The following is a 13,925-nucleotide window of genomic DNA, read 5'->3' on the forward strand; positions in this document are numbered from 1 at the left end:
CAGAGCATCCACAGGCCTCGTGTTTTCCTGCTGATCCAGCGGCATGGGAATGTTCATTCTTGTCAGGATCCTGTCTTAGTGGATGTGAGAATGAAGAGAAACCACCTTTGGGGTGTGAAAAGATCACCCTCTCTGCTCTGCTCTGGTGAGAGCCACCTGAGCTGTGTCCAGCTCTAGGCCCCAGGGTGAGAAGGACACGGAGCTGCCAGGGTGACTCCAGAGGAGGCCCTGGAGATGTTCTGAGGGCTGAGCCGCTCTGCTCGAGAGCCAGGCTGGGAAAACTGGAGAAGGCTAGGCTCCGGGAGATCTCAGAGCCCCTTCCAGTGCCTAACGAGCTTCAGGAGAGCTGGAGAGGGACTGGGGACAAGGGCTCGGAGTGACAGAATAAGATGGAACTGCTTCCCACTGAAAGGGGCAGGGACAGATGGGATATTGGGGGGAAATCCTTCTCTGTGAGGGTGGGGAGAACTGGCACAGACCAGCTGCGGCTGCACCACCCCCGGCAGTGTCCAAGGCCGGGTTGGAGGGGCCCGGCAGCCCCGGGACCCAGGAAGGTGTCCCAGCCCAAGGCACGGGTGGCCCCGGGGGAACTCGGTGGCACTGAGGGGCCGGCCACGCCCCCTTGCTGACCACGCCCCATTGATAGCCCGCGGGGGATCACGTGGCCAGACCGGCGTGGTGACGTCAGGCGGCGGCGCGGCGGAGCCCGCCCTCTCCCAAGATGGCGTCGCTGCTGCAATCGGAGCGGGTGCTGTACCTGGTGCGCGGCGAGAAGGAGCTGCGGGCGCCGCTGCCTCAGCTGTACTTCTGCCGCTACTGCAGCGAGCTCCGCTCGCTGGAGTGCGTCTCGCACGAGGTAACGGCGGACCGGCCGCGCCTCACCCGCGCACCGGGCGGGACTGGGTGGGACGGTGCTCTCTCTGCGCGGAGCGATTGGGTCACATTCCTGCCACTCACTCGCTCTCTGCTTTGCTATTGGTTGTTGGCGCGGCTGGCAGGTGGGCGCAGCGCTGCACGAGGCGCACGGATTGGCCGCGAGTGAAGGAAGGGGCGCGGTTGCGCGCTGATTCGCTTTGCGCGCCTGTCCGTCCGCGGAGCTCGGGCTGTGATTGGCTGGGGCGAGCGCACAGGGGCGGTTCCCCTCATGGGGGACGAGCCCCCCTAAACTGCCCCGGCCGGGGGAGCGGGGACCCCCCACACCTCAGTGGGGCCCGACCGGGGCCGCGGGGACCCCTCACCCTCTCCGGAACCCAACTCTTGGGTCAAGACCCTGCCTCCCGCCACACCCATGCCCATCGGGCCCGGCTGAGGAGCGGCCGGGACCCCCAGACCCACACCCCATGTCGATTTTTGCTGTGGAGGGGGGGTTTGGCTTCGTAAATTCTCGTATTAAAATCGCCGAGACTTGTTTTGTGTAAGCCTCGTTGAATTAAGAAATTGTGATAGATTTGGGAAGCCTTGAAGGAATGACTGTGCAGCCCAGATCTCAGAAAAGGCAGCTTTAATGAAATGTTAAGGCCTCTGAAGAGCGGATTTGTGACCTGGCTGTATCCGTCATGAATTCACTGTGGTGTGAGAAGTGCAGTCATTGTGCGTGGCCATGCTTAATAATCAGTTTGAATTCCTCTTCAGGAAGGGGGCCCCAGTCTTGCTGCTGTTGTTTTAATTGACAAAATTCACTGTGACAGCAGAGAGATACAAAGCATCTTCTGAAGTATGCATGTATCTGACCAGTGTAACTGCGAGGACACAATAAATTTAGGTCGAAATGGAAAATGAAATGTTACACCTTTTGTTCAAGCTGAAAAATGAGATGCTGGTTATTGCTAAAAGTCAACACCCAGCTGATCTTTTCTCATTTACAAGGCGGAATAGTTTAATCCATTCTGATTTAAGAAACCTTATTATTTATGTTATTAAAGATCAAAATCTGGCTGAGATGGGCTAAGGTTTTGCATACCAAAGAACATCTCAAGCCTTCCCTGGCTTCACCCTGCTGTTGCAAGACACAAATCCTTGTTGGATCATGTGGCACTTTGGGGCTTTTTGGACAAAGGTGTGCCAGATAATGTGCGTGATGTGGCTGTGTCTTCTTCAGGTTGACTCTCACTACTGCCCCAGCTGCCTGGAAAACATGCCTTCAGCTGAAGCCAAGCTGAAAAAGAACAGGTAAAGTCGCCTTTTTTTTTTTTTTTTTTTTTTTTTAAATCAAGGCTCTCTATCTAAAACAATCCCTTCCCATGTTTGTCTGAAACTCTTCAAAAATTACATGGCTGTTTGTTGTGTTTGAGTCTGTTTTGGGGAATAAGTGTCTTTCCATGATGTATCATGGGCTGTTCATGACTTTTGGGGGTATTTTTATGACCTGGGCTCATAATACAGAGGATTTTTAGTATCACAATGTGTTTCTCACTGCTGCTGCTCTCATGCTGACTCTGAATCCCCCAAGTTCCTGTGACAGCCTGTTGTCCCTAGCGCTGTTGCCTAGGAGTTAATGATCTGTTGCTTTAGTGCTGATGTGGTTGTTGGGAGCATTTCTCTCAGCCTGGCACCCTTCTCAGAGCCCTGCCTTGTTGTTTGCAGGTGTGCCAACTGCTTTGACTGCCCATGCTGCATGCACACCCTTTCCACACGGGCCACGAGCATCCCTGCGCCGCTGCCCGACGACCCGGCCAAGACCACCATGAAGAAAGCCTATTACCTGGCCTGCGGCTTCTGCCGCTGGACTTCCCGGGATGTTGGCATGGCTGACAAGTCTGTTGGTAAGGGGCAGTTCAAAGGCTGTCTTGGTTTGGAAAGATAGGAAGGCAGGAGTCTCCCCTGAAGTGGAGTATGCAAACCCTCCCCATCGCTCCGAATTGCATAAATTTTAAATTAAGGGACTCTCAGACAAAAAAATATGGGAAGAGGAAATAACAGGTTTTTAATAGGGAAGAAAATAAAAGGATAAAATAAACAATGCAGTAAACTAGAACAACACTGACAGAGTCAGAACTCAACCTGACACCCTGTAGGTCAGGGTGTTGGTAGCAGTCCAATTGGAAATGTGGCTGCAGTCCTCCTGGAGTGTCAAGTGTGGTTCTGTTGAAGTAGAGGGTCCTGTAGAAAAGGGTGTATTCCTTCTGAAGGTCCAGTGGAAGAAGAGGCAGCTGCTGTTCCTCTGGGAAATCCAGTGGAGAAGCTGTGCTGGTATTCCAGAATCTCCAGATTATATCTGGGTAGCAATGCTTGGCTCCTCCCTCTGGGCTCACATCTCCCAATGGGATGCTGTAGTTCTTATCAGCCGTGCTGTGACTTCCAATAGCCTATTATCAGCAGATGTCCCTTCCCAAGGGAGGAGAGATCTCAGAGAGAGATAAGGAAAACTGCCCACTTGATAAAAGACAACTGCCATACAGATGGTAATAAAATACATCTTGCCTTGCAATCTGGAACAAAGACACAAAACTGAGTTACAACATGAGCCCAGTCTGTGTTTTGAAGGTAACAGATAATCCAGTTAGTTCCAGACTATGCTATAGACTTGATATCTGGTGGGGATTGGAGTTGTGGTTGGAAATTCACAGGAAAACTCTTTGTTGCTGAAGACTCCTCTGAGGAGCTGGGCTGAGTTAGTGGAATGTGTGACCCACTTTCATGCCTGTGTTACCTGACTAGTGAGAAAACTGTCAAACTGTTTTAGTCAGTGCACCCTCCCCACTGCTGAGATCTTGTTTGTGTGCTTTCACAGGCTTTGAAGCTGCTCAGTCTGACAGCATAAACACCTAATTTATTTTCCATCACTTTTGTTCACTTAGACTTATTCCAGAGTTGCTAGTCAGTGTTTGAACTTGGCTCTTCTCCAAGAGCACTAGAACAAAGCTTTCGTCTATTTTTTTACTACGTGAGATGTACAGAAAATATCTATCAGGTGGGGTTGAGTAGGCCAGGCAGATCTTCTGACTTTCAGTGTTGATGTGACTGAAAATGGAGCTGAGGATGCAGAGACAGCAGTAGCCAGTTATAAGAGACACTCATATAAACACATGTACCTGCTGCTGAAGTGACTCCTGGGTGCTGTCCTGAGTATCTCTCAAGCAACATTTGTTTAAAAACACAATAAAAAAGCTGTCAGAGCTCCTTCATTCCAAACCTGCCTGTGCAACTCTTTGAGAGGTGTATTTGTAGACATGAACTTAAACAATTGCAATGGTAGGTGTAGCAAAAATAGGGAATGTCATATTTTATAAATAACACCAAGATAGTTGAGTGTTGGGTGTGATTTCTGTGTGGCGTCTGGAAACTTCCTGTGGACTTTGCTTTTTCTCTTCTCTTGTGCAGCGAGTGGTGGCTGGCAGGAGCCGGAGAATCCTCACACACAGAGGGTGAGTGAGTGGGAAAGCTGTGCTTGGGCTGAAATGCATCAGCCACAAAGAACTGTTAGAGTGTCAGGCCCTCAATCACTTTCTCTGCATCTATGTAATCCTTCAGATACCAGTTCCAGTTCCTAATCTGCACCTTGAATGGAGGGAAGGCCTCTTAGAGGCTCCCCTGAGGATATCACAGTATAAAATCTCCTTTTGAGAAGAAGCTCAGTTGAAACCAACCTATCTAGTGGTGCTGTTAAGGTGAATGTGCTGCGTATGTATGTGGAAAAAAAGCTGTTTTCCAATCAAAAGTGTGTCTAGGATCTGGAAAACACAACTGCACCTTTAACACCCTTCCCTTTTGTCCATTAGGGCTCCAGTCTAAATGTGACCAGCCTCGGGGAGGGGGGAAAAGATACTAAAGATGCTGTTTGCTCTGCCAGTCCAAATTGCTCAGAGTTGGCCTCATGGCATTACTCTATGCAGTCATAACAAATTCATGAACAAAGTCTCAGTTGCTGAATTGCAAAGTGAGAATTGGACACTGCCCTCCAACACACATCATTCCCAAGGAAGGGTCATTTTGTCACCTACAGTGTGGGTTAAGACACATTAAGGTACACAGGCTTGCACAATACAGCTGGTACTAGGAACAGAGTGAAACAAGCAGCAGGAACCCCAGCTAATTCACAAGGAAATGCTGCAGCTGAGGTGACAGTGCTCCCTGTTCCTCCCTCCAGATTAACAAACTGGTTGAGTACTACCAGCAGCTGGCTCAGAAGGAGAAGATTGAGCGGGACAGGAAGAAGCTGGTGCGACGCCGCAACTACGTTCCACTGGCCTTCTCGGTGAGCTGCTGCTGCCGTCCTCTCAGAGCAGGAAAAGGGATCCACAACTGCCTCAGCCTGGAAAATTAGACAGTTGGTAGCACAATAGGGCTGCCCAGCTTTGGCTAATTGAGGACAACATGAAGAAAATGAGGCTTTCTTTAGGGATGAATACCTTTACACTCATTACTGTGTATTACATTGCTGCTCTCTCTGATAGTCCTCCCAGGCAATGCCAGGAGGTTTATACTTGCATGCCTAGGAGTATGTTCTCCAGCATTTAAGTGCAGTGCAGCTGCAGCCACCTTGCCAGTGGCAGCCATTTCTCAGGACAATTCATCCCACAGCTTAGTGACAGATAGATGAGCATTGTCTGACACTACTCTGCATGAAATCTCTACTGAAGTTAACCTTAAGACTTGGTTGTGGCTTGAATGACTTGTTTATTGTACCTGGCAGGGAAATGCTCACTTTGTTCTGCTGGGTGACTGCATATGCTTGCTACTTCAATGAATTTTGCTTGCTCTGTGCTCTTGCTTGTGTCTTATGGCTGCATTTTTTGTCTCCGTTGCTACCTGCTGCTATTTTGGGGGCTCTCCACAGCAACACACTATACACGTAGTGGTAAGTCTTTTCACAGTTTCTGCTGGTGTTAAAGCTCTCATGGTACCAACTGAAGGGGAGTAACAGATCATACACCATGCCTCAGGGCCTCTGGCTTCAGTGTGCCTAGAACAAACACAGGTGAAGCCTAACTCTTCAGAGGGTAACATTTCTTACAAAAAATATTTTCTCTTAGTTTAGAAACAGGATACTGTCTTTGAGTAAGTAATGTACACTTGAAAAGCAGTCTTTCACCAAACTTGGCTGAAACACAGCTGTCTGTTTGGCCAAGGCAAGTGGCTCTAACATTAATCATCTCATCCTTGGAAAATCTGCAGAGTAGGCTGATGCTGACATTTCTCATTTGGTGAGAATTCTAGTTTTCAGCCCTGCCCAGAAGGAAGATGTCTGCCCTCAAGCACCCTGGGTACAGCTCAGCTGTAGAAAGCTGAGTAGTAGCTCAGCTATTGCTGGTGAGAGAGACTTGTAGGTAATGAGGCTTGTAGGAGCTTTCAGCTGCTTCACGTAGTGCTCCAGAGCCTTTCAGATGGATGCATAACCACATCAACCCACTTTTTTTGGCAGCTGAGCTCTCATTCTACACTACTTGACATGGAGTTGCTCTGAAGAGAATATCCAGGGAAGATGTGTCAGTAGGGCAGGCTGGTGATTTGTGGAAGGAGCTAAAAGCTTTATTAGCAGTAGCCACACACATCTGTCTTTCCCCATCTGCAGTGCAGTGGGAATCCTTTTCTCCTTGCTAACAGTTTAAGCAGAAAAATGTATCTTAGGAAGCGTTTAATACCTTTTCCTTTTTGCTTTCCTTTGCTTATACCCCCATGCTTGTCATGCAGCTCAAAGGATGAGTTTGCAGCAGGTTTTTGTGTCCCATCAGAGGCAGACCTGAGGGTGACAGTTCCTTTTTTCCTTGTAGGACAAATATGGCCTTGGAACGAGGCTCCAGCGCCAGAGGCCCGGAGCTCCCATCAGTGCCCTCGCTGGACTCTCGTGAGTCTCAGGGTTGGGGTTACCTTTGGGGGAAGTATTGGAGGTGTAGGCAAGAGAGGAGTAAAGCAGCTCTAGAAAAATGATAGACAATTAGCAGATAGCAGTGAGAGGAGATTTCTCCTTTTGAGCACTGGAGAGGTGTCAGATCCTCAGACATCTCTGCAGCAGCTCCAGATGGTCTGCTTTCTCCCAAGAGGAACAAGGGACTGCTCACACCCTTGTTGCAATTATTGTTGTGCAGTCTCAGCTCTCACTGCCTTCTGTGCTATAATGCAGTTGCTGTCAGAGCACACATTCCCTATTTCATGACTGAGTTGCCCCTTATTTTGCTTTAGCCTGAAAGAAGGAGAAGATCAGAAGGAGATCAAGATCGAGCCAGCTGATGCAGTGGAAGAAGTGGAGCCTCTTCCTGAAGATTACTACACAAGGCCAATCAATCTGACAGAAGGTAAAACCTTAGTATTCTGTCAATTTTTGGCCTTGTATTTTGTAACATGGGCGTTGCCTACAAGCTTGTGGTGTTCCTCATGACCCAAGTTCCTGGTCATTTTTATGCTGGGATTGAAATACTGGGATATACTTGACTTTTTACATGGTGACTTTGAATGCAGCCTCAGCTTCATGTTGTACGTGGAAAGCTCAGAGCCAGAAGGCCTGAAGGGGTATTTCATTTTCTTGCTGGCCTTAATTTCTGTGTGTGTGAGGCATCAACTTTTGGATGGAGAAAAAAGCTGATGTCCTTTTTCAAATAATAGCAGGAAATAAGGAAATAGCAGCTGCTGGGGATCTGGAACCAGAAGTGGGCTGTTGAGTAACAATTGTTCATTGCTTTGACATCAGCTTGGAACAGCCTGTGTACGCTTGCCAGTTCTTTAGCTGACTCATAAATTTAATCCATAAATACTGTAAATTGATCAGTAAGACTAGGTGTGAGCAGGATAAACCAGCAGGTACAGGAGTGGTGTGAGCTTTCACTGAGGTAGCTCCAAGTGGAATGGATGATGTTGGTAGTTCTGCAGGCCTACAAAGTCTGCCAGTATCAATTAATTCATGAAAGGTTTGTGGAAAGGGGTGGATCTTCTTGGTCTTGGTCTCCTTTTCTCATCACGCTGTTGGCATTGAGAGTTTGATGCTGGTGAAATTGACAGCTTTCCTGGTTCCTCACAGTGAGGGAAAGGCTGCCAGGTGGCTCACTTGCCTCTTAGGCACTGGTGCAGTGAGGAGCCTGCATTTTGAGAGATACTCATGGGAGGTTTTGGCTGCTGGGTGTTTCTTGCTTTGGGAGCTGTTTTCTCTAATTCTGCGTGTGAGTCTGAGTTATGCAAACTCCTTGCTGAGAAGCTGTGTATTGTACTCATGCAGCACCCTGCTGTGAGGGTAACAAAGATGTGAAACTCATTTCTGTGGTGAGGGAAAGAACTGTGTTCTAGATAGTTAGAAAGCTCTTGTTTCCATCCCAGCTCAGCTGTGAAAGAAGATGTGGGTCTCTTGTTTCTCCTGGGCTAGCAGTGATGTTGCTCTGATGTTACTGTGCCCAGTCAGGGCAGCCCTCTATTCAGCTTTTGCCTTTCTATTTATTTCTAGAAATGTGATAGTTGCCAGTGCCTTCTGAATTATGGGGTGCAGATGAAATTAAGTGTCTTAGGGATGGTGACAGGTCTCCACACAGTGCAAGGTACATATGTTGAATCCAGCTCAAGTTTCAGTTCCTGAGACATTTCTTTGTCTTGCTTTCTGTTGTGGTCCCAGTGACGACTCTGCGCCAGCGCCTGCTGCAGCCTGACTTCCAGCCCATCTGCGCCTCCCAGCTCTACCCACGTCACAAGCACCTGCTGATCAAACGCTCGCTGCGCTGCCGGGTAGGCAATTCAATCCAGAGCACTATTCTATTAGCCTCCTCAAGCCAGGTCTCATAAGCTCTCAAAGGCCTATAACACACCCAAGGTAGCTCTGCTACCCTTGGAGGCATAAAAATCAGCAGGATGGCTTCTGTTGCAGTGTTGGAAACAAAAAGGTTTAGTAAAAGGCAAAATAACAAACAGAAAAAGTGAGCTAGGTGCAGGAGGTCTTTGCTCTTGGTGAAACACTTTACAAAGGCGATTAGTTTTTTTTGTTTACTTCTTTTTCTAGTCAGTTGCCCAGGCGGGACTTTTTGGCTTCTGTCTAATTAGCTATCCTTAAGTTTGAGGTGAAGTCTCCTAGGCCGATGAGGTGGCTTTTTCAACTAATTGAAGAGAGAAACTTCTGAGCTTCTCTCCTTTCTAAGGAGACAAAGGATAGTTTTGTCACTCCTTCAACAAAGAGCACACTCCTACATGCCCTTTCCAGGCTCTCAGCACTTGGGTGCTGGGAAATGGGCTGTGTGTTTCTCTTTGAAAAGAAATGGCTCAAATGCTTCTGGTTGTTGAAAGTTCTCAGCCAAGTTAGTGGTAGCAGCACTAAGGGGATGAGGGAGGCTGTCATGTCTCTGGTTTGGTGACAGTTGTGAAAGGGAGACAACACTGTCAGAGATGCATAAAGATACAAAGGTGGTTTGTGCTAGTGCCCTGCCTAGCCAAGGAATCAAAGAATATTGCCAGTGCAGTTGAAATAAAAAAAAAAATGCTCTTACTAAGGACAAAAGTCAACAAACAAAATATTAGGGAGAGGCAGTGCAGAATACTGAAGTCACTAGAGTGAAAGCATGGAGAGGGTATTTCACAGAAGCAGAGCAGAGATCTGTGAAGTAAAGACATGCAAGGGTTAAAAACAAGTTCTGCTGTTGGCTTTCTGCATGGCCCTTACTACACTACAGTCATATGAGGATATTTATTTATCTAGTTCCTCAAGTAATAGAGCAATATTATTGTAAGTATTTAAGATGCAGGATGTTGAACAAATGCAGAGTATTTTCTCAGAAATTAGTAATGTTAGCCTGATCCTGTATTTGAAGAGTAGCCTATGAGGAGATCAGGACTTCTAGCTGCTTCATTTTTTTTAATGGATTCTGGAGCATGGATCAGAGGGCAGTTGTTTGTGCTGCAGTCAGTGTCCAGGTGTTTTCAAGACTAGTTCCAAGTCTTGTGTTTCCGAGGTTGTGCTGGATATGACATTTTGGGGTATCAATAGCTGAACACATTGATGGTTACATGCACCCCAGATAGTTTTTATGTGCTGTGCTGGAGGCTGTAATGTCATGGCTGATAACACAGCACTTGTGGCTCTGATTCGTCAGTGTGTGACTGCACAGTCTTCGGTGCTGACTTAAATACCTTTCTGTCTAGAAATGTGAACATAACCTGAGCAAACCAGAATTCAATCCAACCTCTATCAAATTCAAGATCCAGCTGGTTGCTGTGTAAGTAAGAAATGGGGACTGGGGACAAGAACTCCCTGTTCATGCTTAGTTAATGCCTTCTATTTTAATTTCCTTTGACCTTTGTGGGATTGTGTCATCCCTTAGGATGGTGTAATCACCTTTTAAAATATATTTAGCTTATCTGTAATAGGTTTGCTTGCTGATCTACTAAAGATTTCAGCAGTTTCACAAAAACACTGCATGCTGCGCCAGCTCCAGACTGTAGCAGGGTTTTGTAGGGGTAGGGTTATACAGTAAAAGGACACTTCATTTTTCCTTTTAGGAAAGCTCTAATAGCTTTACAGACAGTAACACTGTCCCTCACAGTCATTTGCTCTGTTATTTTGTAGTAACTACATCCCTGAAGTGAGAATCATGTCTATTCCCAACCTGCGCTACATGAAGGTCAGTAGCTTTTCCAGAAGTGTCTTAGGCTGAGACATAGCCAGGAGCTGTGGATGTGGGATCTTTTTGGAAGATGACATGCTGTGATGATTGTTCCCTGAGAGCTCCTCTCATTCCGTTTACAGGGTGCAGGGTTTAAGGGAGTGGCCAGAGTAACACTGCATGTACTTGTCACTGCAGCAGTAGATTGCTGTGCAGTGTGACATCATCACTTGCCAATGTCTGAAGAATAAAAGGTGTGGAATTGATATCTCAGCTAGACTCCCAAAATACATATTTCTTACATTAAGAGTTTTGCATGGCATTGGTGCCTTTCTTATGGATGGGGGATGGTCGCTGCCCATCCATTGAGAGGATGTGATGCAATTTTTGGAAGTGTTGATGAGTCAGAGAAGATGGAGGTGCTTACAGTAACAATGAATTTTAGCACAATTGCTTCTTGAACTGTGATTCCTGAATCTCCCCAGGAGAGCCAAGTCCTTCTGACTCTGACTAATCCTGTGGAGAACGTCACACATGTCACATTGCTGGAGTGTGAGGAGGGAGACCCTGATAACATCAACAGCACTGCCAAGGTATTGATTGTACCCTCCTGCTGGGTAAGCCCAAGCCTCTTCCAGGGTTTACCACTCCCATTTGTCCTTTCACAGGGCACACTTTCCGTATGTACTTCAACCCCTGCTAACTGTGCTGCGTTTCCCTCCTTGGAGCATAAATGACTGTCAGCAGTATAAACAGCCGCTCTTTAAGTATTTTGAAATTTTGGCTGTTCTTGATATTGAAAACCCAAGGGAGGAATTTATTATTTCACTGGCAGGGTGGTAATCAGGTGGTCCTGGAGCAGAGAAAAGCTGAGGATGAGTCACTTTTTTGTTAAACCACAGCAAAGCAGACTTCAGAATAGGAGAGCCCTCTCCTGCTTGCAGTGTAGCTGGTGATCAGTGCTGAATGGCTTCTTTCACTCCCTGCTCTGTTTCAGGTGGCAGTTCCTCCCAAGGAGCTTATTCTGGCTGGCAAAGATGCTGCAGCAGAATATGATGAACTGGCAGAGCCTCAAGACTTCCAGGATGACCCTGAGTGAGTGTCCTATGGGGATCCTCTCCCTTAAAAACTTGGCTCTTTGAGTAACTCCCTCTCCTCCTGTCTGTCTTCAGTGTGGTTTGTGTTCCTCTGAGAGCATTGTTCCAAGTGGAACAATGGCTGACCCAATGTTCCTGTGTGTTCCTGTGTGTTCTGCCTTGCAGCATTATTGCCTTTAGAAAAGCCAATAAGGTGGGAGTTTTCATCAAGGTCACCCCACAGAAAGAAGAGGGCGAGGTGACAGTGAGTTTCAAGATGAAGCATGAGTTCAAAAACCTCACTGCTCCCATCAGGCCCAACGAGGAAGGTGACCACCCCTCGGAGGTGATCTGGCTCACCCATCACGTGGAGCTCAGCCTCGGCCCCATGCTCCCCTAGCGGCTCCCAGCGCTTGCTCCCGACGGCTGGATGGACTGGCACCCTGAGAAAGCACCTGCTGAAAGGTTCTGCCAGAGCTCCTCTGTGATGTGTGGGTGTGCCACGGGCCCGGCCAGCCGCCAGGAGGGGGCTGAGCTGCCGTGGTTTGGGCTGGTTTGTTCTCTCTCCCCTTGTCGTAGTGCCCACTAACCACCACTCCACTTCCCCTCACTGCCACAGGCTAGAGTAACTTGCAGCACGTCTTAGAGCACAGAGAAAGATCTCCCTCCAGGTTTGCACTGAATTGGGCTTTATCAACAGATGGGGGTTGAATTTGGATTTATCAGCAGAAAAGAACCCATACTGTTTTTTTCTCCATGTCAGCCCACAAACCTGATGTTACATACCCAATAATGAACAACTTCTCTTTCACACGGAGCAATGTCCTTCCCAAACAAACATTTTAAGGAGTGTCCCTGCCTTCTGCATTCTGGCAAGTTACTGCCAGCAGCATGATCTTTTCATTTGGTTTTCTGCTCCCTCGTAGGATACCTCAACTGTGTGGGTTGGGCCATAGAGCCCTACCCCTCTGGCATATGTAGCTTGCTTAGCCGAGGTGGCAGGTGTTTTTTCACAAAGGAGTTGATCAGTTTGCCTTTAAACATAGTGTACTGTAGTGTTCATGGATCTGACTGGCAACCAAGCCTGCTGTATCTCAGCTGGATGTGGCAGCAGGATGTGCTGCAAGCTGGGAATTCAGGTTCTGTTGCAGCTCTTGATTGAGGCAAGAATGCTCTGCAGAGGCCGGAATGCTCCAGAGAGGCTCCCTGGCAGACCTCAGCTCAGTAAATGTTGTGTTGCTAGGGATTGTAGCAATGAGGGTATGAAACCTGGAGAGTTAAGATTAGTTCTGGTAATTATAAAGCTGAAGTGGTGATTTGGGTTCGTAATCTTTGTTTTTCCAGTTAGGGCGGGTGGGAGGGAGGTGTAAAGGCGGAAACTCATATGTAAATGACACACACTGTACCAGAAGGTCATTTACCCAGGGTAAATTTGGCTGCAGTCCAAGCTAAAATGGGTTATTAAGAGCTATGTATCCAGGAGACTGAATTACTGAGAAGTGCATGGCTGGTGCAGGCAGGTGAGATGGCTCTTCCTGCAGAGCATTTCCACTTCAGACGTTGACCTTTGTTAAACATTTCTGAGGGGCTTTGACATGCTGCTATGCTGGGAAAGGCTTGAACACCAGCCAGCCATGGCTGTGTCATGATGCTTGTGCCATGGCTCTGCCAGTCCTCTGCATGGAGGGGCAGGATGAGGCTGCCTGCTCCCTGGGGGGTGGTGCAGCACCCCAAAACATCTCCCTTAGCTCAAGGAACCTGCTGTGGTGTGCTGCGGGGCTCACGGCTCACAGCCCTGGTCCCGCAGCAAGTCTCAAAGCAGCAAGGCATCACGTTTACAGCTCTGTGTAGGTGACACACAGATGTACAGCATGAGTTTGAGACTTGTAGTTAGTAATTAATGTGTAGTGCTAGTGCCTGCTGTGGCTTTCCCTGTTTGGATAACAAAGCACTTCACCTCTGGCCACAACTTCTCCTGTTCAGTAGCCAAACCAGCTGCTGCACTTCCACACCACCACGGAAAGACCTCCCAGGACCCAAGCCTGGAGCTGTGCCTGGGGCTGGGTTTGCTGCAGGCAACGTGACCTTCGCCCTTGTCACTACAAACAAAAGGTGCATTGGGCTGTGGCGCTCTGAGCTCGGCGGGCTGCTCTCCCCTCCCTGCAGGTGCCGTAGGCCGTAGGAAAGGTATTGCCGTGTCCCTGCCTCTCTCCCTGCTCCCCGACAGGCGCCTGTTGCCTTATGCTTGACGTCGTGTAGTGACCTTCAATAAACCACACGTGGCTCTCGGATTCTTTGCGCTGGCTCTTATTCCAAAACAATCGTTATTTAAACAGCACAA

General features: G+C 48.1%; 1 protein-coding gene across 1 annotated transcript; it reads left to right on the forward strand.

Moving 5' to 3' along the window:
* The first annotated feature begins 668 nt into the window (after positions 1-668).
* Positions 669-13,875, forward strand: DCTN4 (dynactin subunit 4). The gene is made up of 13 exons (XM_059860356.1): positions 669-856; positions 2,099-2,169; positions 2,584-2,762; positions 4,321-4,364; positions 5,087-5,194; positions 6,711-6,784; positions 7,120-7,232; positions 8,534-8,643; positions 10,048-10,121; positions 10,472-10,526; positions 10,994-11,101; positions 11,506-11,603; positions 11,771-13,875. Exons 1-13 carry the CDS (start codon positions 722-724, stop codon positions 11,982-11,984), a joined length of 1,383 nt encoding a protein of 460 aa, XP_059716339.1. The 5' UTR covers positions 669-721; the 3' UTR covers positions 11,985-13,875.
* The last annotated feature ends 50 nt before the right edge of the window (positions 13,876-13,925 follow it).

This window comes from Haemorhous mexicanus, chromosome 15 (genome assembly GCF_027477595.1).
Source record: "Haemorhous mexicanus isolate bHaeMex1 chromosome 15, bHaeMex1.pri, whole genome shotgun sequence".
In the NCBI taxonomy this organism is placed as follows: Eukaryota; Metazoa; Chordata; class Aves; order Passeriformes; family Fringillidae; genus Haemorhous; species Haemorhous mexicanus.

Coding starts and splice junctions, on each gene's coding strand:
- DCTN4 (XM_059860356.1), top strand. CDS start 722: ATGGCGTCGCTGCTGCAATCGGAGCGGGTGCTGTACCTGGTGCGCGGC. Junction 5,195..6,710: donor ACGTTCCACTGGCCTTCTCG/GTGAGCTGCTGC, acceptor TTTTCCTTGTAG/GACAAATATGGCCTTGGAAC. Junction 11,604..11,770: donor GACTTCCAGGATGACCCTGA/GTGAGTGTCCTA, acceptor TCTGCCTTGCAG/CATTATTGCCTTTAGAAAAG.